Genomic DNA, 21,665 nt, shown 5'->3' with positions numbered 1-21,665 from the left:
GCCAGTGGAAGGTAAGATATTGTCCCACTTCAACTGTCTTGGAGTGAATACATGCCTCGATGAGGCTCCACATTGTCTATCTTTCACTTAAAAGCATGCCTGTTGCTCAATAAAAGAAAAATTAGAATGATGGCTTTTAAAAATTAAAACGGTCCGAAGACTAGTGGGTTCTGCATGGGTGAAGATGCTTTGTTAACTCTCTTGGCTATGAGGGAACCAGTAGAGCATGGCAGTAGTGATGAAAAGATTGTGCCCTAGAGACCTGGGAGAGGAAATTCATAACCAGATGTACTCAGTTACTACAGAGAATAATTTTTTCAACCAGCAGATCTGGTACACCATAAGCTAAAGTGACCATGTATTTGGCAGCATCAACCTGCATGGAGATGAGGGGACAGGGATGGGGACGGGGAAGGATGGATGGAGGGAGAGAGGATGAGGGGATCCTTGTGCCAAGCTGGAGATTGTAATTCAAGATTTCCTGGGAAATTCCCTGTGAATCAGGGTTAGCCTATGTGTAGGGGAAATGGTACACGGAGAAATTAGGACTGACTATAGAAAAGTCATTCTATTATTAGTATCCATAAGATTGTATGAACTGTATAGCTTTCCCAGTGAAGATATTGAATTCAAATTTGCATTGCTATTTTCTTTGGTTTAGCACTTGACCTCCACCATCAAAACACAAATACAGGCATTTGTAAGGTGCAGGAAATTAGAAAAGAAAAAAGAAACTTTACAGTGTTTCTTTTATGCAAAATATGGACTCTAGAAGTTGGAGAGAATTCATACCTTGGTCTTTTTTCTTGGGCCATATTCAACTCCAGATCCTTAAGACTGACTAAGATTCATTAGTCAATGAATTGCTCAGGGAAATTAATTCTTATTTGGCATTTCAGGTTTGATCTCCAAGAATGCATTTTTGGTTATAGTTCTTAAATAAAGGGAATAGGATTCCTCTCTATTCACATTTTGTCTAAATGGTGATGCCTTTTCCACTCCTAAATGAGAATATCTGTCAAAAGAATTGTTTTTAGAGTTTCCTCTGAGAGTTGGTTTTATGTAACAGAATTTATCTTTTCCCTGGATCACTGAAGTCTGGTTTACTTCAGACTGCATGACCTATCTGGGAAGGCAGGCATGATAAAAATAGCAGCAAAGAATCAAAGAGGAAGTAAAATAATCAACCTTTCCCTCACCATACAGTGTTTCTCCTCTTGGAACGCTTTTCAAAAGCATCTGATGCCAATGTATGCATTCCCAGATAATGAAAAGCACAGTGTTTTAATTGAGATGTTTGATGAGTTGGCTTACCGGGGATCTCAATAATATATGCAAATAAAAAGCCATTGAAATGCAAAGTCTCTTTTAAAGAAAAAACATTTAAAAAGTGCAATCAAATAACACATATTTTTAAGGAAATAATTTTGCATCCTGATACTTGTGATTCATTCCTAAAATTGATCGCTTTGGCTAGAGTGGGGCTCATCTATCTGGCTTGACAAGTGTATGCACTTCACCGATAAGCTTAGCTCCTTCGGTTGATTTTTATCTTCTCGCTTCTTTACAACCACTATGAGTCTATTTCCAACTGGGCCGAGGTCCCAAACCTTTAAGTGAGCATTTTGTAGGTAAAGGGTATAAGATTTAAAGCACTTCTCCAAAGACACCCATGACTTTATTTGAGGCCAACAAATCAAAATCATTTGGCTGGAGTGTTGATCCCTATGTGATGGTGCTTTCATGATGCCAGGGGGAGACTAAATGATTATTTCCTCCTCCTACTGAAAGGTAAAAGGACAGACTGCTTACTGGATTTCCATTCTCCATGTTGGACCTTTGTTTTGGGAGACTGTGTGGTGCTATGAATGTTCCACCAGGTTGGTAGAGAAGAGTGTTTTTTTTCTATTTCAAATAGAATCAAAGCCCGATATGGTTAGATCCATCATAGAGGATCGAATCTGGAATTCTACTCACTGGAACTTTGTTGGTTGGGAGAGCTGCAGGGGCAGTGGCAGTGGGTTGGGCTTAGTTTCAAGGTCAAAAAGGACAGTGTTGAAAGAAAACCGCTCTCTGCAGCAGGAGTCGTCAAACTGGGTCTATTTGCTTTGCCATCTGAGTGTGTGCTTCCGCTTGGATCCAGTACTTTTGCCATTAATGAGGCGATCCCTTGCCTCATCCACAGCAGGCTATGCATAGGTTACATCAGAGAAATCAGAATCTCTACTCATTTGCCACACGGGAGACGGAAACCAGTCAAACAGATTTAAGGGGGGAAAAAATCCAACGTGAGTCATAACTGGCAGAGAACTTGGATTCTGCTCCCATGACAGTCGTGGCAGGGCTCTAGGGTCATTACTGCTGCTGAACATTGATTAGTTGTGTATCACGGGCATCCTTACAGGTATTGTTGCCCTCCAGGGTGGTTCTAGGAACAGTGGAGGGAGGGGTTGTCAAGAAGTATCTCCCCCTTCTTCCTGTTTTCCAATTTTGGAAAGGGCAGTGTGGGGAAGGAGAAGGGAGTTAGCAAAAACTATTAGTCCACTTCCATTCCCTGCTTCCTCTCTTACTCCCCACAGAGCAGAGAAGTCAGAGGACCTGAGTTCTCATCCTGGCCCTGCCACCTATCCCCCGTGTGACCTTGAGCAAGTCACTTAATCTTTCTGTGCCTCAGTTTCCTCATCTGTAAAATGGGGATTAGGACTGTGAGCCCTATGAGGAACATAGGCTGTGTCCAACCTCCTTACTTTGTATCTACACCAGTGTTTAATACAGTGTCTGGCACATAGTAAGTACTTAACAAATACCATTAAAAAAAAACAAACAGGATAACCCTCCAGAATTCCTAGGACTATTTCTTTTTGCTCTGCTCGGACCCAGGCCCATCTTACTGCACCACCCATCGCTGAAACCAAAGTTTTCTTGTTTCCCAGTGGCCTTAACTGATGGCGGCAGTTGTTCTGGATGGCCACCAAGTCGCCAGGCGACTAAAGAATTAGTCAGACAGCATGTGACTGCTGAAAGTTTTAATAAAGTTTTTATTGGTAAGGCCGAAGACCGAATAGGGGGTAACGCACCTGGCGGGCTCATTTCCTTAAGAGAAAAGGCCCCGAGTGCCCGATACAATGGGCTTATATACTGCTGTTGCTGATCACAGTGATTGGTAGATTTGAAAACAGTGGGGACTGGATTGGTGCAGATTTGTTCCCGATTTGGTGCAGAGCTGGGTGGAGTCTATCACCTTATTTGGTTTGGTTCCTGGACCCAGCCAGTGGGCTGCAGGGTCTAAGGCCCATACCAGATATGGCAACAGAACCGCGTACATTCAAACAATATCTGCAACCTTTCCATGGTGCATGAGGGGCCCCCATCATTCCCCCCTCAAAGACATACGACCCTTATTCCTAAGGGGTTGCTGAGGGTCGAAGGTCCATCTTCTGGAGCGGCTTCATGCTGACAGTGGGCGATGAACTCATAACTAGATGTGTTCAGGGTCATATGGGTGTACCGCAAACCGGCTGTGAGCTCGACAGCAAGATGGAGGTGGTGTCACGGTCGGGGTGATTTCTCGTAGAGTCTGTAAGATGGGGGCAGTGTCCCCCTCAGGTTCGTCAGTTGACTTCTGTCCCGTGGGTTGGTGCTCTTCCCTGCGGAGCCAGAGGCTGAGGTCGCCGATTCGGTCACAGGTGTATTGTGAGGGAGTGTCCTCCTGGGGAGAATCAGAAAAATCTGGAACAGGATCTGCCTTCCCCACCATCTTCTGGGTCCACCCCAAGATCAATAGTGAGAAAGGAGCGACCATACAGCAGCTCAAAGGGACTGGTTCTGTATTCCCCTTTTGGTGTCCCCGACAGTGAATTACAGCCACCTCCCGGGGTTCCCAAACAGCTGCGAGTAGCTGGAGGATTTCCTCTGCATGTTTGATAGGGGAGCCTCGGGCAGTGAGGAGACCTCGCTCTTTCCAAATAGTCCCATGAGCATGTATGATATGGAAGCCATATTTGGAGTCAGTAAATATATTAAGACGCATCCCCTTTCCCAATTCCATAGCTTGAGATAGGGCTACTAGTTCTGCTTTCTGTGCAGAGGTCCCTGGAGAGAGGGACTGTGCCTCGATGACCTCATGGAGGCTCACTACCGTGTACCCTGCATATCAGACTCCCTGGTCCATGTAACTGGACCCATCTGTGAACCAGTTAGCCTCCGCGTTTTCAAGGGGTAAGTCCCTAAGGTCTGGTCTGCTAGAGTAACTCTCGTCAATTTCGTTTAGACAGTCATGAACTGGGGCTGGCCAGTCCCCTTCCCCATCTTCTGGAGGAGGGAGAAGGGTTGCTGGGTTCAAGGAGTTACAGGTAACCTCAGGGGTGTCAAGAAGGAGGGCTTGATATTGCAGCAAGTGGCCTCCCACGAGCCAACGCTTGCCCCTATTTCCTAGCACTGCTAGGACCCGATGTGGGGTATAGACGGTAAGGGGTTGGCCCAAAGTCAGCTTTCTGCTCTCCTGTACCGCCACGGCAGTGGCCGCAACTGCACGGAGACATGCTGGCCAACCAGAGGCGACACTATCCAGCTGCTTGGAAAAATACGCTACCGCCCGAAAGTCTGGTCCCAAAGATTGACCTAGAACCGCGGCACAGTGGTGTCGCCGCTCATCTACATATAAGGCAAAGGGTTTGGTTAGGTCAGGCAAGGCTAAGGCTGGGGCTGAGGAAAGTTTCCGTTTGAGAGTTCGAAATGTGTCCATCTGTTCGCCACCCCACTCTAGCGGCTCGTCCTCTGGCCCAGCAAGGGCATCATACAGAGGCTTGGCCAGGATCTCATAGTTTGGAATCCAGATGCGGCAGAAACCAGTCATTCCTAAATAGGCACGTAACTGGCACTTGGTCTGGGGGGCTGGGATTTGCAGGATAGCGTCTTTTCTCTCTGGGCTTAGCGTCTTCCCTAAAGGGCTTAATACATGACCCAGATATCGAACCTCTTGTTTGCAGGCCTGTAATTTCGAAGGGGAGACTCAGTACCCAGAACAGGCCAGGTGGTTAAGTGTCCGGACAATGTCCTCCTTTGCGCCTTCCTCAGTCGGGCTGCAAATGAGGAGATCATCCACGTATTGAATGAGGGTGCTCTCACGTAATTCAAGGTCACGGAGATCTCGGCCCAAGCATTCCCCAAAAAGGTGAGGGCTATCCCGGAATCCTTGCGGAAGGACTGTCCAGGTGTACTGATGTCCCAACTTTTCCCTTGGTCCAGTCCACTCAAAAGCGAAAATATACTGGGACCCTTTACTCAAGGGGATACAAAAGAAGGCATCCTTCAAATCTATTACCGAGAACCAGTTAGTATCCCCTGGTACCTGTGCAAGGAGAGTGTATGGGTTCACGACTATTGGGTGTACAGGGATCATAGCTGCATTCACCCTCCGCAGGTCCTGGATAAAGCGATAGGTCCCATCTGGTTTCTTTACCTGGAGGACTGGGGTGTTGCAAGGGGAATGGCATGGCACAAGTAACCCGTGTTCAAGAAATCGCTCCATAATTGGTTGGATCCCTGCCTGTGCCTCTGTCAGGAGTGCGTACTGGCATTGGTGTGGAAAATCGGAGGGATCCTTTAGGCGCACCTCGACTGGGATTGCATTAATGGCTTGGCCCGGGAGACCTTTAACCCAAACGAGGGGGTCAACTTTTTCTACAAGGTATTCAGGTAAGTCCACTTTATTGGCTGTGGCAGTGAGGATGCCAACTGGATGGACCAATGAAAAGAATGATCCCAACTTGGTCATGATATCCCTCCCCAGTAAGGGTGCGGGGGTGGAGGGAATAATAAGGAATCTATGTTCAAACAATTCCTGCTGGTATAGACATGGTAAGGGGTCAGTTTGGCGACAAGATTTTGAGATGCCATCGATCCCCACCACCCTTACATCAGATGGATGGGTAGGACCGTGAAAGCTGGGAAGGACAGAATAGGTGGCCCCCATATCGATAAGAAAATTTATAATCTTACCGGACACTTCCACGCTCACCCTGGGTTCGGCCATGAAGATGGTTCCTGTGGGGGCCTGGCCGTTCCCTGGGCCCCGTGAGTCCTGACTCTTAGACATGCCAACAGCCAAGAACTGACCAGCCTCCGGATCGGCGCTCGCCTCCAGTAGTGGGCAGTCCCGCTTCCAGTGCCCGCATCTCCGGCAGAGGGGGCACGGTCCAGGTGGCTGGCGGCTGTGACCAGGCCCCCGTGCCTGGAGGCACTTCCGAGCCCAATGGCCAGACCGGTGGCACACAAAACAGGGCTTCCCGAACCGTGGGTCGCGGACAAACATCGTGGCCACGTCGGGCGACCTTCCAGGGTGAGACTGACCCTTCATCAGGGCCCCCACAAGTAGCTGGGCCTGCTCTCTGCCCTTCATTTTGGCCCTGCGGTCCCTCTCATCCTGGGCTTCCTGGTCATGGTTGTTAAAAACTCTAAAGGCAGCCTCTATCAACTGATCCGTGGGGGTTTGTGGCCTCAACTGCTCCTTCTGTAATTTTCGGTGGATATCGTCAGCTGACTGATTAATAAAATGCATATTCAGAATGACACTTCCCTCTACCGAGTCAGGATCAAGCTGGGTGTACGTTCGAATCACCTCCGCCAGTCTGAGTCTAAACATAGCGGGGTTCTCGGTAGAGTACTGGGTCACAGCTCGGACCCGATCATAGTTAATTTGCTTCCTAATTCCTTTCTCCATACCTGCCAGTAGGCATGTAATCATGTGATCCCGGAGCTGTCTATCAGTACTGTCTCCCTGATAATTCCAATCTGGTTTGGACCGAGGGACTACTATCACTCCCAGTGGGTGCCTCCCATGACTGTTCACAGCAGCTTCATCCCTCGCCCTTTCAGCATAATCCCAAACTATTCTCTTTTCCTCTACGGTCAGGCAGGAGGAAAGCAACAGATTAAGATCTTCCCATGACAGGTCATACTGCAAAGTCAGGCTACGGAATTCGTCCCGAATGCGTGCGGGGTCTGCAGAATACTGTCCCAATTTCCGTTTTGCCATTTCCAATTCACTCAAAGAGAAGGGAGCCTGTACCCACACTATCTTTCCCCTCTCCCCTGCAACCTTCCTCAAGGGGAGTATCCTTTCCCCTCCTTCCGGAGGGGCGTAGCCTGTGCCTCCCCGGGTGCTGGAAGGGTTTAGGGCCCAGGAGGAGGTGGACTGGTATGGAGGAGGACATAACAAAGGGTTGGTGTTTCCCATTCCCTCAGGGTGCAGAGGGGGGGCCCAAGGTACCTGAGATTCCCAGCCAGAGGGAGGGGGAAAGCCATCCTCCCGGGGCCCCCTGCAAAGGAGAGGATCATCCAGTATATCTGAGGAATCAGACCTTAGGGCTGGACCCCCTGGAGGGGCCCAGAAAAAACACATGAGGCAGTTTTTTCCTTCAGGGCTTTGGGACAAAGCCATAAAAGCTTGGACATAAGGGATTTCCGACCATTTCTCTAACTGCCTGCAATATAAGTCCAGCTGGAAAATAGTATTATAACTTACGGACCCATATTCGGGCCAGACCTCCTGATCCTCTAATTTATACTGGGGCCATTTCATGGTGCACAAGAAAATCAGCCTTTCTTCCCCCCTAGTGAGCCTAGGGACTAGAGGGTGCCCCCACGAGAGCAGACAAGAACAATGCCGGTTCTGTGCCTGCCTCGGGCTATGTCCGAGCGCCGCGTGGCATCCCACTGGCGCTGGAATACCCGGACCGTCTCCTGATGAGAGGTCCTTTCCCAGACCGACCCAGTCTGCCTTCCTTCCCCCCTAGTGTACCCAGGAACTAGAGGGTGCCTCCGCGAGAGCATACAAGAACAATCCCGATTCTGTGCCTGTCTCGGGTTCTGCCCATGCACCGAGCGGCGTCCCACTAGTGCTGAAATGCCCGAACTGTCTCCTGCTGAGAGGTCCTTTCCCAGACCGACCCGTTCGGCCTTCCTTCCCCCTAGTGTACCCGGAAACTAGAGGGTGCTTCCACAAGAGCAGACAAGAACAATTCCGGCTCTGTGCCTGTCTCGGGTTATGCCCGAGCGCCACGTGGCGTCCCACTTGCCCAAGCTGTGGTCCCTCCAACTCAAGGCGTCCCCTGATGAGAGGTTCCTTCCCCGGACCGCCTCCTGATGAGAGGTCCTCTTACCGGACCGCCTCCGGACGAGAGGTCCTCTTCCCGGACCGACCCGGTCGGTCCTTCCTTCCCCCCAGTGTACCCAGGAACTAGAGGGTGCCTCCGCGAGAACAGACAAGAACAATTCAAAAAAAAGAACTCACCACTCCGATGGCTTCATGCTGTGCTGTGGTCAGCCAGGAAGGCAGCAGTCACATCTACTGGATCTCCCCGTATGGGCCACCAAAATGATGGCGGCGGTTGTTCCTGATGGTCACCAAGTCGCCAGGCGACTAAAGAATTAATCAGACAGCATGTGACTGCTGAAAGTTTTAATAAAGTTTTTATTGGTAAGGCCAAAGACCGAATAGGGGGTAACGCACCCGGCGGGCTCATTTCCTTAAGGGAAAAGGCCCTGAGTGCCCGATACAATGGGCTTATATACTGCTGTTGCTGATCACAGTGATTGGTAGATTTGAAAACAGTGGGGACTGGATTGGTGCAGATTTGTTCCAGATTTGGTGCAGAGCTGGGCGGAGTCTATCACCTTATTTGGTTTGGTTCCTGGACCCAGCCAGTGGGCTGCAGGGTCTAAGGCCCATACCAGATATGGCAACAGAACCGCGTACATTCAAACAATATCTGCAACCTTTCCATGGTGCATGAGGTGCCCCCATCAGAACTACCCATTCCTAAGATTGCCCAACAATGGCACAAGCCTCTGGTGCTCCTACCTCTACCCCATTCACAGTACCTTCTTACCAAGTTTGAAATTTGTTGTGCGTTACTCTCTTTCCTGAGTTACCCTGAAGGAGTATTCATTATTCTCCATCCTTCTAGGAAAGGCCTTGAGAAATACAGGATCTGATTCTTATTTAAGAATATCAGAAGTGCATATGTATGCATTTAGTGCCTATGTGTGTGTGTGTGCGTGTGTGTGTGTTTTTATGTGTGAACAAAGGGAGAGCCCAGATTCCTTCACTGCCTGTAGTTTTCATTAATTAACTTTCAGAACTCTTGCTCAGAAATTTCAGCATTTTCAGGCACCATTCTTCTTAAATTAACATCAAGGGGTATTTTTCCTGTGGAATTTACCTATTTTAATTTTAATGAAACTGAAATAAGATTCTTATAACTTGTGCTTTTAATCCCAGAACAGGCCACTTTTCTTTATGTGATCAATCAGTGGTATTTATTGAGCATTCACTGGGGGCAGAGTACTGTACTAAATGCTTGTGAGAATACAATACAAACATGTCCACAGCAAGCTTACAGTCTAGAGTGAATACAGCAGAACAAAGAACCCATTCCAAAGTCTGATGCCTTTGACATCATATATCAAGTGTGTGGATGGTGTCACTGTAAGGGCTGTAGGTACTAACAGAAAGAGAACTGAACTTGGGATCGGTCAGACTGACTTCTATAATCCCCACTCTGCCACTGACTCACCATTTTTGCTTGGGTGAGAAGCAGCGTGGCTTAGTGGAAAGAGCATGGGCTTGGGAGTCAGAGGTCATGGGTTCTAATCCCGGCTCCACCATTTGTCTGCTGTGTGACCTCGGGCAAGTTACTTAACTTCTCTGTGCCTCAATTCCCTCTTCTGTAAAATGGGAATTAAGACTATGAGCCCCACGTGGGATAACCTGATTACTTTGTATCTACCCTAGCACTTAGAACAGTGCTTGGCACATAGTAAGCACTTAACAAATACCATTATTATTATTATTATTATCTCTGGGCTGCAGTATCCACCACTGCTTTCAATGGGATGTGGGAGGATAAATAAAATAATGAATCAATTATTTGTTTTCATTGTTTTCATTTCATTGTTTTCATTTCATCTACTCTCCTTAGAGTAAAATCCCTGGCCTCAGGAAGTTAATAATCAAAGAGGAGAGACAGACCTGAAATAATTTGGAAGTAGAAAGAAGAAAAGAATAGAAAGAGAAATAGGTGAATCAATGTTCTCAATATTTTTAAATGGTATTCGTTAAGTGCTTACTATGTGCCAGGCACTGTACTAAGTGCTGGGGAACATACATGGTTATCAGGCTAGACATGTCACACTCCATTTTATAGGTGAGGTAACTGAGGCACAGAGAAGTGAAGTGACTTTCCTAAGGTCACCCAGCACACAACTGGCAGAGGCAGGAGGAAAACCAAGGTCCTCTGACTCCGAGGCCCATGCTCTATCCACTAGGCCACACTGCTTCCCATTGCTGGGTGACTTCACCCTGAAGGGTCTTCCTCAACAGTGGCCCTGAGGCATGGAAGGGAGAAGGGTTGTGATCATGATCCAAAGGAGAGAGCTAGACTTTCTTGGTGCTAAGGGTGCTTCCAGGGAGGCAGACACTTTCAGATCCCTATTCTCCCCATCTTCAAAACCCTACTAAAACCACATCCCTTCAAGGAAACCTTCCCTGACTAAACTCTCCACTCTATTTCCCTCTATATCACATCATCTTTGCACTTGAATCCTTATCCCCTAAGCACCTAAGTACTCACCCCACCTCTTCCTCCCATGGCACTTTGCATATATATATATATATATATATATATATATATATATATATATATATTTCATAAGAATATATATATATATATATATATGTATATCCTTAAATTTAGTTACTTCCCACTGCTTGCAACTAATTTGAGTGTCTGTCTCTCTCTGGATTGTTAGCTTCTTGGGTGCAGGGATCATGTCTTCTCAATCTATTGTACTCTCCCAAGCTTTTAGTTCAGTGTTTTGCACACAGTTAGTGCTCAATAAATACTATTGATTGATTGATTTGGAAGCTGGAGTCAATCTCCCATCTGACAGTGCTCTTCAGTGAGGTGCTACTTCGTGGTCAGCTTTTGAGGATGCTTCGTGAATAAGCAGATAACTGCTTAGACAGGGGAACCCTGATTCATCAGAATCTTCAGGATCTCGTGGGTGGCTCCGGAGAAATCGTACCTTCCTCGGGGCCAGAAAGATATTCTCTGATCTCCCCTGCTGCCTTTGTAGCCATTTCTAAAGACGTATTTCCCCTGTGGCCCAGCCCTGCTCTCTGCCAATCTTCAGTGGAGACCGGGCCTGCCCTATCCTGCATGAGCATTAAGCTCATGATGCTCAGATTTCACTATCAGAAATGTGTTTCCTGGTGGGAATGCCTGGTGAAAAAGATTTTACTATGGAAACCAGAGACAAGGCCATCGCTCCAGTGCTGCCTCAACAAAATACCAACCCCAGTGCCCAGGACCAGCACTGAGTACAGTGCTGTGCACAGAGTAAACACTTAATAAATACTCTTATTTATTAAGGGTACTTATTAACAGTACTATTAGTACTAGTACTTCGACTATGACTGCTACCTCCTAGCCGGTCCACAATCTCTGGCCAGAGCCAGGATCATTCATTCATTCAGTCATAGTTATTGAGCACTTTCTTTATGCAGATCGCTGTACTAAGCACTTGGGAGAGTACAATATAACAATAGGCAGACACATTCCCTACACTCCATTCATTCATTCAATTGTATTTATTGAGCACTTACTGTGTGCAGAGCACTGTACTATGTACTTGGGAAGTACAAGTCGGCAACATATAGAGATGGTCCCTACTCAACAATGGGCTCACAGTTGAGTTTACAGTCTCTCCACTGAGCCCATGTCCCATCCTCAGTACTGCACTGCCCCTGGAAGCAGAATGAGTTCTTTTGACTCTGTTTCCTTCTAGACTGTAAGCTCCTTGTGGACAGGAAATGTATTTACCACCTCTATGTTGTTCTCTCCCAAACACTTAGTACAGTACTCTGCACCAAATAAGTACTCAATAAATGTGATTAATTGATTGCCCAAGGGAGGGCCTCACTCTCTACCTCCCAGTGCAATGGAGGCTAAACCTCTGATTCTGTAGCAGGAACATAACAGGCAAATAATAATAATAATTATGGTATTTGCTAAGTGCTTACTATGTGCCAAGCACTGTTCTAAGCACTGAGGTAGATACAAGGTAATCAGATTGTCCCATGTGGGGCTCACAGTCTTAATCTCCATTTTACAGATGAGGTAACTGAGACTCAGAGAAGTTAAATGGCTTGCCCAAAGTCACACAGCAGACAAGTGACGCCGCCGGGATTAAGAACCCACGTCCTTTGACTCCCAAGTGCATGCTCTTTCCACTAAGCCATGCTGCTTCTCTAAGTCTCCATCCATCACACCTGGCAGTAAAGAATGATACTTAACTGTGAGGTCAATGGAGGATGAAGCAAGTGTAAATATGAAAATGCAATACTAGCCAAATCGGCCCTTCCCAGCTGAATTTGGCCACAAAACCTGCCCATGAACATTGAACAGATGTTGACCTAGTGTATCCTGTGAGAAAAGATGGGGTTGTTGACGTAATGCAATGCACTTGTATTTGAAGGAAAAAGTGGATGTGTCACATTTCCTAATTTGGGTGTTTGCAGACACTATGTCAATGAACCAGGTAGAGGACACTGCCCCTCATTTTAATGCTGGTTTTAGTGAGGGGACACCAGCTTTGGTTTTGCTCAGGGGCTTGGGTGGCCCGCCATGATCCATTGTACCTGTTGGGTTGGAATTTGTCTCTGTTTTAATTTGTTATTTCATATAGTACTTATTAAGTGCTTACAATATGCCAAGCTCAGTGCTCAACACTGGGTAGACAAGCAGCTCAGATTCACTCTGTCTTGCCCGGGACTCACAGTCCAAGAGTTAGGGAGACCAGATAGCTTATGCTCATTTTACAGATCCAGTCAGAGGTAGCATGTCATTTCACCAACATGGCTAAAATCCACCCTTTCTTCTTCATCCAAACTGCTACCATGTTAATCCAAACACTTACCCTATCATACCTTGATTACTGTATCAGCCTCCTTGCTGACCTCCCTGCCTCTTCTCTCCCCACTCCAGTCCATACTTCACTCAACTGCCCAGGTCATTTTTCTAAAAAAAATTCAGTCTATGTTTTCATACTCCTCAAGAACCTCCAGTGGTTGCCCATCCACTCTGCATCAAATAGAAACTCCTTACCACCAACCAATCAATCAATCGTATTTATTGAGTGCTTACTGTGTGCAGAGCACTGTACTAAGTGCTTGGGAAGTACAAGTTGGCAACATATGGAGACGGTCCCTACCCAATAGTGGGCTCACCAGTTTTAAAGCACTCAATTACCTTGCCCCCTCCTACCTTACTTTGCTGTTTTCCTGCTACAACACAGCCCACAAACTTCACTTCACTACTAGAGAAGCAGCATGGCTCAGTGGAAAGAGCCCGGGCTTTGGAGTCAGAGGTCATGGGTTCAAATCCTGCTCCGCCAATTGTCAGCTGTGTGACTTTGGGCAAGTCACTTAACTTCTCTGGGTCTCAGTTCCCTCATCTGTAAAATGAGGATGAAGACTGTGAGCCCCCTGTGGGACAACCTGATCACCTTGTAACCTCCCCAGCGCTTAGTACAGTGCTTTGCACATAGTAAGCACTTAATAAATGCCATTATTATTATTATTATTATTATTATTATTATTAAATCGGCGGAATCAGGGCAGCTAATAGAAGTAGCAAGGAAGAAAACCGAACTAGACCTGTCAGGAGCCTTGCCTAGGGCAGATCATGTGACTCCCTGAAAGGGTAACTACATCTGGGATGGAATGTGTGGGCCTGGCCCAGTCCCCAGCAACAAAGCACCATGACTAAGGAACTCTCACATTTCTCTTCTGGGATGAATCATCTTTAGTCTCGATTTCATTTGGTAGTTAGTTTTCTGCTTTCATGTCAAGAGTCCCTGTTGAATGAGCCCATTTCAATCTCCCACGTGTAGAAACCTGTTAGCCTGCGGTTTTAGTCGAAATGTGGAGCAGATCCTAGTTGTCAGTTCACTTTCTTAACTACTCCTCCCCTGGCTATCCAATCAATCATTCAATCAATCATATTTATGGAGCACTTACCACGTGCAGAGTGCTTGGAAGAATACAATACAACTGTGTTGGTAGGCACATTGCCTGCCCACAATGAGCTCACAGTCTAGAGGGGGACACAGACATTAATATAAATAAACAAATTACAGATATGTACATAAGTGCTGTGGGACGGAGGGAGGGATGAATAAAGGAAGTAAATCACGGTGACGCAGAAGGAAGTGGGAATGGGCTTTGGAGCATGGGCTTTGGAGTCAGAGGTCATGGGTTCAAATCCTGACTCCGCCAATTGTCAGCTGTGTGACTTTGGGCAAGTCACTTAACTTCTCTGGGCCTCAGTTCCCTCATCTGTAAAATGGGGAGCCCCCCGTGGGACAACCTGATCACCTTGTAGCCTCCCCAGCGCTTAGAACAGTGTTTTGCACATAGTAAGCACTTAATAAATGCCATTATTATCATTATTATTATTAAAAGAGGAATTGAGGGCTTATTCAGGGAAGTCCTCTAGGAGGAGATGTGCCTTCAATAAGGCTTTTCTGGGGGTCACGTATCTGACAGTGAGACATCCTTTGTGTGAGCAGAGTTTATTGGCTGGGCCCATCTGTGGGATGCCATCCCACAGCGGAGCTTACATATTATCATGCACGGCTCACGTGAATGCCACCTAGAGGGTGAAGCCATGTTAATCACTTCTTTCTCCACCCACACAGGCTACTGTGCAGGATTAGCCAGAATTTATGTTACACATGGTTGCAATGACAATGCGACATGAATATCACCATCTTTCATCCATTCATTCAATGGTATTTATTGAGCGCTTACTGTGTGCAGAGCACTGTACTAAGCGCTTGGGAAGTACAAGTTGGCAACATATAGAGACGGTCCCTACCCAACAGCGGGCTCACAGTCTAGAAGACTGTGACTCTTTGTGACTCTGCTTGTCCAGTTGTCATAGTAAGGCTGCACATCAGCTTTTAAGTTGTCAGTTTCAGCTACATTCCAGTAAGGCTTTATTTCCATTTCCAACTGGAACCAGTTCCCTGCATTGTCTTGAGGCATCCTTAGGGCTTGCACACAATCTGCTCTGTTGTCATTTTCTTGGGGAGTTGGCCATTTTAGGAACAGCATACCTCCCCACTAGAGGCACCTCAACATTAACCCTTCCATTCCCCAACAAAATATTCAATGTATGGGAAGGGTCATATGAAAAAAAGGATTTCCCTAGATAAACGGGACAGATGGACAGAGAAGCAGAGTGGTCTAGTGGATAGAGCGTGGGCCTGAGAGACAGAAGGACCTGGGTTCTAAACCTGCTCCTCTATTTGTCTGCTGGGTAACCTTGGGCAAGTCACTGAACTTCTCTGTGCCTCAATTACCTCATCTGTAAAATGGAGATATAGACTGTGAGCCCCATGTGGGACAGGGATTGTGTCCAACCTGATTGGCTTGTGCCTACCCCAGTGCTCAGTACAGTGCCTGGCACATAGTAAGTGCTTGATAAACACCATAAAAAACAAAAAAAAATCTGAAAATCAAAGGACTTGTGTTCTGATCCCAGCTCTGCCACCTGCCTGCTGTAACCTTGTGCAAGTCACTTCACTTTTCTGTGCCTCAGCTCTAAAATGGAGAGTCAATAACTGTTCTACCTCCTACTTAGACGGGGATTGCATCCAACCTGATTAACTTGATTCAACCCCAGTGCCTCAAACAGTGCTTGACACATAGTGAAGGCTTAACAAATTCCATAATTATAATTCTTAAAGGATGATCTTGACCCTAAATAAATAGGAAAAACATTTTTTAAAGGGATTTATTCACAGGGAAGGAAAGTCACAGAGAAAGAACACATTTATTTCACTTTCTGAACTCCTTGTCTTCCCTCCCAAACCTTGCCCTCTCCCTGACCTTCCCATCTCTGTTGACGGCACTACCATCCTTCCCGTCTCACAAGCCCGCAACCTTGGTGTCATCCTCGACTCCACTCTCTCATTCACCCCTCACATCCAAGCCGTCACCAAAACCTGCCGGTCTCAGCTCCGCAACATTGCCAAGATCCGCCCTTTCCTCTCCATCCATACCGTTACCCTGCTCATTCAAGCTCTCATCCTATTCCGTCTGGACTACTGCATCAGCCTTCTCTCTGATCTCCCATCCTCGTGTCTCTCTCCACTTCAATCCATACTTCATGCTGCTGCCCGGATTATCTTTGTCCAGAAACGCTCTGGGCATATTACTCCCCTCCTCAATAATCTCCAGTGGCTACCAATCAATCTGCGCATCAGGCAGAAACTCCTCACCCTGGGCTTCGAGGCTCTCCATCACCTCGCCCCCTCCTACCTCACCTCCCTTCTCTCCTTCTACAGCCCAGCCCGCACCCTCCGCTCCTCCGCCACTAATCTCCTCACCGTACATCGTTCTTTTCTGTCCTGCCATCAACCCCCGGCCCACGTCATCCCCCGGGCCTGGAATGCCCTCCCCCTGCCCATCCGCCAAGCTAGCTCTCTTCCTCCCTTCAAGGCCCTACTGAGAGCTCACCTCCTCCAGGAGGCCTTCCCAGACTGAGCCCCTTCCTTCCTCTCCCCCTCGTCCCCCTCTCCATCCCCCACATCTTACCTCCTTCCCTTCCCCACAGCACCTGTATATATGTATATATGTTTGTACATATTTATTACTCTATTCATTTATTTATTTTACTTGTACATATCTATTCTATTTATTTTATTTTGTTAGTTTGTTTGGTTTTGTTCTCTGTCTCCCCCTTTTAGACTGTGAGCCCACTGTTGGGTAGGGACTGTCTCTATATGTTGCCAATTTGTACTTCCCAAGCACTTAGTACAGTGCTCTGCACACAGTAAGCGCTCAATAAATATGATTGATGATGATGATGATTTATTTCACCTTCCACATACTGTCCTCCTTGGGCCCACAAACACTAATCATTAAAACTCCCTCTGGAACTGGGCATTTTGTCTCAAAGACTTTTGTGGTCATTCTGTTTTTTCTTAACTCACAAACTCTTCTGGAAGTAATTTACTGTTCAATCCCATTTCAACCAACTCATTGATCAGAAAAAGGAATTTTCCCATATTTCAGGGGGAATCAGCAACCAGTTAGGATCAAAGTGCGAGGCCCCTGTTCCCTAGCCTTACGGTATAAATCAGAGTGTGTCAGGGGTTTGAAACAACTTCTGGGAGAAAGAAAATGGTGAGTTAAAGGCTGGAGAGAGGCAAGTCTGTAAAGTGGTAGTAATTTGTTTCGTACATTTAATGGGATTTATCTGGCAATAACAGTGCAGAGCAAAAAACTGGAGGCAAGATTCCTACCTCTCTTCTCCCCTGAAATAGTAGCAGCAGAACAGCATAATTAACATTTCTTCTTTTCTGTGGAGCTCCCCATGGCAGTAGATTTCACAACTGGTAGAAGAGGAAAAGGAGCAAGAAGAAAACTTATGTCTGCTATCCCATTAAAGTGAAAGCTCCTTCTGGGCAGAGATCATGTACTGTGCCTCTATTGTATTCTTCTAGGTGTTCAGAACAGTGCATTGAACTAGGTAGGTGCTCAATAAATTCTATTTCTGGTACTACAGGGCATCCCCTTCCAAGCTGGCTTCATTTCTCCATTGAAGCCAGAGGATCCTGATTGCCACTGACAGAGGAAAAGAAACCTGGTTTTACTTTATTTCTATTTATTCTGATGACTTGACACCTGTCCACATGTTTTGTTTTGTTGTCTGTCTCCCCCTTCTAGACTGTGAGCCCATTGTTGGGTAGGGATTGTCTCTATATGTTGCCAACTTGTACTTCCCAAGTGCTTAGTACAGTGCTCTGCACACAGTAAGCACTCAATAAATATGATTGAATGAATGAATGAATGAGAATATCTAGTCCAAAGGTCTCTTTCCTCTCCCTGCACCTCCCCTCCCCATGGCCCTTATGTATATATCTGTAATTTTATTTATTTATATTGATGTCTGTTTATTTGTATTGATGTCTGTCTCACCCCTAGACTGTGAGCTTGTTGTGGGCAGGAACTGTCACTCTCTATTGTTGTATTGTACTTTCCCAAGTGCTTAGTACAGTGCTCTGCACACAGTAAGCACTTAATAAATTAGATTGAGTGTATGAATAAGCTGAAATGAACCTTTGACAGGCTTTTAAATAGTTAATAACAGAAAAGGTGGCTTTCAAATACACTGATGAAGGTAAACGACGTGAGAAACAGCATGGCCTAGTGGATAGAGTGGATAGAGCATGGGCCTGGAAATTAGAAGGACCTGGGTTCTAATCCTGACATGCCATTTGTATTCTGTGTAACCATGGGCAAGTCACTTCACTTCTCTGTACCCTCAGTTGCCTCACCTGTAAAAATGGGCATTAAGACTGTGAGCCCCACATAGGACATTCATTCATTCATTCAATCGTATTTATTGAGTGCTTACTGTGTGCAGAGCACTGTATTAAGTGCTTGGGAAGTACATGAACTGTGTCCAACCTGATTTACTTGTATCTATGCCAGTGCTCAATACAGTGCCTGGCACATAGTAAGTGCTTAAAAAATACCACCCAACTCCCCCTTGCCCCGATCCCCCAAAAAAGCTGGATTCCAGGAAACTCAATACATGTGTCAGAAAATCTCTACTTTATCTTTAATAACAATAACAGTTGTGGTATTTATTAAGCACTTACTTTGTGCCAGGCACTGTACTAAGTGCAGGGTGGATACAGGCAAATCAGGTAGGACATAGTCCCTGTCCCACATGGGGCTCATGGTCTTAATCCCCATTTTACAGATGAGGGAACTGAGGCACAGAGAAGTGAAGTGGTTTGCCCGAGGTCACACAGCAGACAAGTGGCAGAGTCACCATTAGAACCCAGGTCCTTCTGACTCCCAGGCCCCTGTACTATCCACTAGGCCAGTCTGTATTGCCTCACCGCTTTAGTCTGTTTTGATGAGTCACTATGGGTGATGGAGTCTGAGAATGTGGGGATGCAACAGCTCAGGAGAGAAAGTTTAGGAACCTAGCCAATGGCAGGAGATGAGGTCAGGAGATCTGCAGATTCCCTTTCCACCTGGTGAGTGCTGTCTCCTTCTGAGTTCCCAGGACTGAAGGAATGCATGTAATTCATTCACTGTAGCATCTTGTAGAGACACAAATGTGATATGTAGTTGGGTGCCCAGTTCTAGATGGAGGTCCCTCCACCAGTATCATCTGCAAACAAACGGCAGAAATGAATATAGTAGGGATTGGTGCCAGGCCTTAGAGGGTGGGGGAGGAAGTCTCTCATGGGAGATCCCAGGCCTGGAGCACTTTCAGGTGCATCAATCAATCATATTTATTAAGCACTTACTGTGCACGGAGCACTGTACTGAGTGGGAGAGTACAACACAACAATATAACAGACACATTCCCTGCCCACAATGAGCTTACAGTCTAGAGGGGGAGAATGGTGGGGTGCATGGTAGGGTTATTCATTCATTCAATCATATTAAGTGCTTACTGTGTGCAAAGCACTGTACTAAGCACTCGGGAAAGTAAAATACAACAATAAACAGTGACATTCCCTGCCCACAATGAGTTCACAGTCTAGAGCGTGGCTCAGTGGAAAGAGCACAGGCTTTGGAGTCAGAGGTCATGGGTTCAAATCCCGGCTCCGCCAATTGTCAGCTGGGTGACTTTGGGCAAGTCACTTCACTTCTCTGGGCCTCAGTGACCTCATCTGTAAAATGGGGATGAAGACTGTGAGCCCCCCGTGGGACAACCTGATCACCTTGTAACCTCCCCAGCGCTTAGAACAGTGCTTTGCACATAGTAAGCGCTTAATAAATGCCGTCATTATTATTATTATTATGTGACTTTGGGCAAGTCACTTTTCTCTTGGCCTCAGCTACCTCATCTGTAAAATGGGGATGAAGACTGTGAGCCCCTCGTGGGACAACCTGATCACCTTGTAACCTCCCCACCACTTAGAACAGTGCTTTGCACATAGTAAGTGCTTAATAAATGCCATCATTATTATTATTTTAAGAGGCGGGGGAAGTGTAGAGTCTAGAGGGTTAGCAAAAGGACTGTAGAGCAGAAGGAGTGGGAGCCAGGAAGATTAAGGTTCTGGTTGGGAAGGAGAATCCACCAAAAGATGCCAGTGGAAGGGGCCCATCCCACGATGCTGTTCGCTTGTGAAGAGGGTAAAAAACCATCCTCTTCACAAACCCCATGTGGGACAACCTGATCACCTTGTAACCTCCCCAGCACTTCGAACAGTGCTTTGCACATAGTAAGCACTTAATAAATGCCATTATTATTATTATTATTATTATCCTCCTACCTAGGTTGCTTCCATCTTTGGGGAAGGAGTCCCCAATCTCTAGAAGCATATTGAGCCCGAGATGCCCATGGACCAGGAACCATTTCCAGTGCCCTGCCGTGAGCCTGGGGGACCCCAGCCCCTCTGCAAAAGTAACCATTGGCCCTTGTATCGTTTAGCTGCAGGTTGGGACCCAGCATGCACAGCACAGGCATGCAGCGCAGACACACCACCCTGCGGGAGAAGGGGCGGCGGCAGGCCATCCGTGGCCCCGCCTACATGTTCAATGAGAAAGGCACCAGCCTCACAGCAGAGGAGGAGCGCTTCCTGGACTCGGCCGAGTATGGCAACATCCCCGTGGTCCGGAAGATGCTGGAGGAGTCCAAGACGCTCAACTTCAACTGCGTCGATTACATGGGGCAGAACGCCCTGCAGCTGGCTGTGGGCAACGAACACCTGGAGGTGACTGAGCTGTTGCTGAAGAAAGAGAACCTGGCCCGGGTGGGTGATGCCCTCCTGCTGGCCATCAGCAAGGGCTACGTGAGGATCGTCGAAGCCATCCTGAACCACCCGGCGTTCTCCCAAGGTCAGCGGCTCACCCTCAGCCCCCTGGAGCAGGAGCTCCGGGATGACGACTTCTATGCCTACGACGAAGACGGCACCCGCTTCTCGCACGACATCACTCCCATCATTCTGGCCGCCCACTGCCAAGAGTATGAGATCGTGCACATTCTCCTCCTGAAGGGAGCACGGATAGAAAGGCCCCACGACTACTTCTGCAAGTGCGGGGAGTGCACTGAGAAGCAGAGAAAGGACTCATTCAGCCACTCCCGGTCCAGGATGAATGCCTACAAGGGCTTAGCCAGTGCTGCATACCTGTCCCTATCCAGCGAAGATCCTGTCCTCACTGCCCTGGAGCTGAGCAATGAATTGGCCAGGTTGGCCAACATCGAAACCGAGTTCAAGGTACCCAGCCCCAAACCCTCTACCCTCCTCCAATTGCCCAAATCCCCCCTCCCCACCCCTCACATTTTCTAAATCAGGACTGGCTCTAGAGAGAGGGAAGAGAAGGTGAACTATTCTAGCTGACAGCCTTGGAGCTGGGAAAGGGCAGGTAGAGAGAGCTGTCCTTTAATCCTTTTTGCTCTCTTACTGGGTGTGAAAATGGTTTCTCATGCTTCTTTTCCCCTTTTCAGGGAGCGTGTCAAGTGTTGTTAGCTCTCTGGTGCTTGGGCACCTGGACTCTGACACTGTTCATGCCCAGCCCTCAGAAAATGGTATGGGTCCTAAATCCCCTCCCCTCCCCACCC

At 47.2% G+C, this 21,665-nt stretch overlaps 1 protein-coding gene across 1 annotated transcript in view; it reads left to right on the top strand.

Annotated features, from left to right (window-relative positions):
• Nucleotides 1-20,568: 20,568 nt before the first annotated feature.
• Nucleotides 20,569-21,665, top strand: part of TRPC7 (transient receptor potential cation channel subfamily C member 7) — a 130,667-nt gene continuing 129,570 nt past the window's right edge. Inside the window, exon 1 of the mRNA XM_038771694.1 lies at nt 20,569-21,321. Within this exon, the coding sequence (XP_038627622.1) occupies nt 20,569-21,321 (753 nt within the window). The remainder of the gene's footprint in view (nt 21,322-21,665) is intronic.

This window comes from Tachyglossus aculeatus, chromosome X1 (genome assembly GCF_015852505.1).
Source record: "Tachyglossus aculeatus isolate mTacAcu1 chromosome X1, mTacAcu1.pri, whole genome shotgun sequence".
NCBI classification, from domain to species: Eukaryota; Metazoa; Chordata; class Mammalia; order Monotremata; family Tachyglossidae; genus Tachyglossus; species Tachyglossus aculeatus.
Note: the sequence above shows the minus strand (reverse complement) of the source record. Positions and strands in the feature narration are given on the sequence as shown.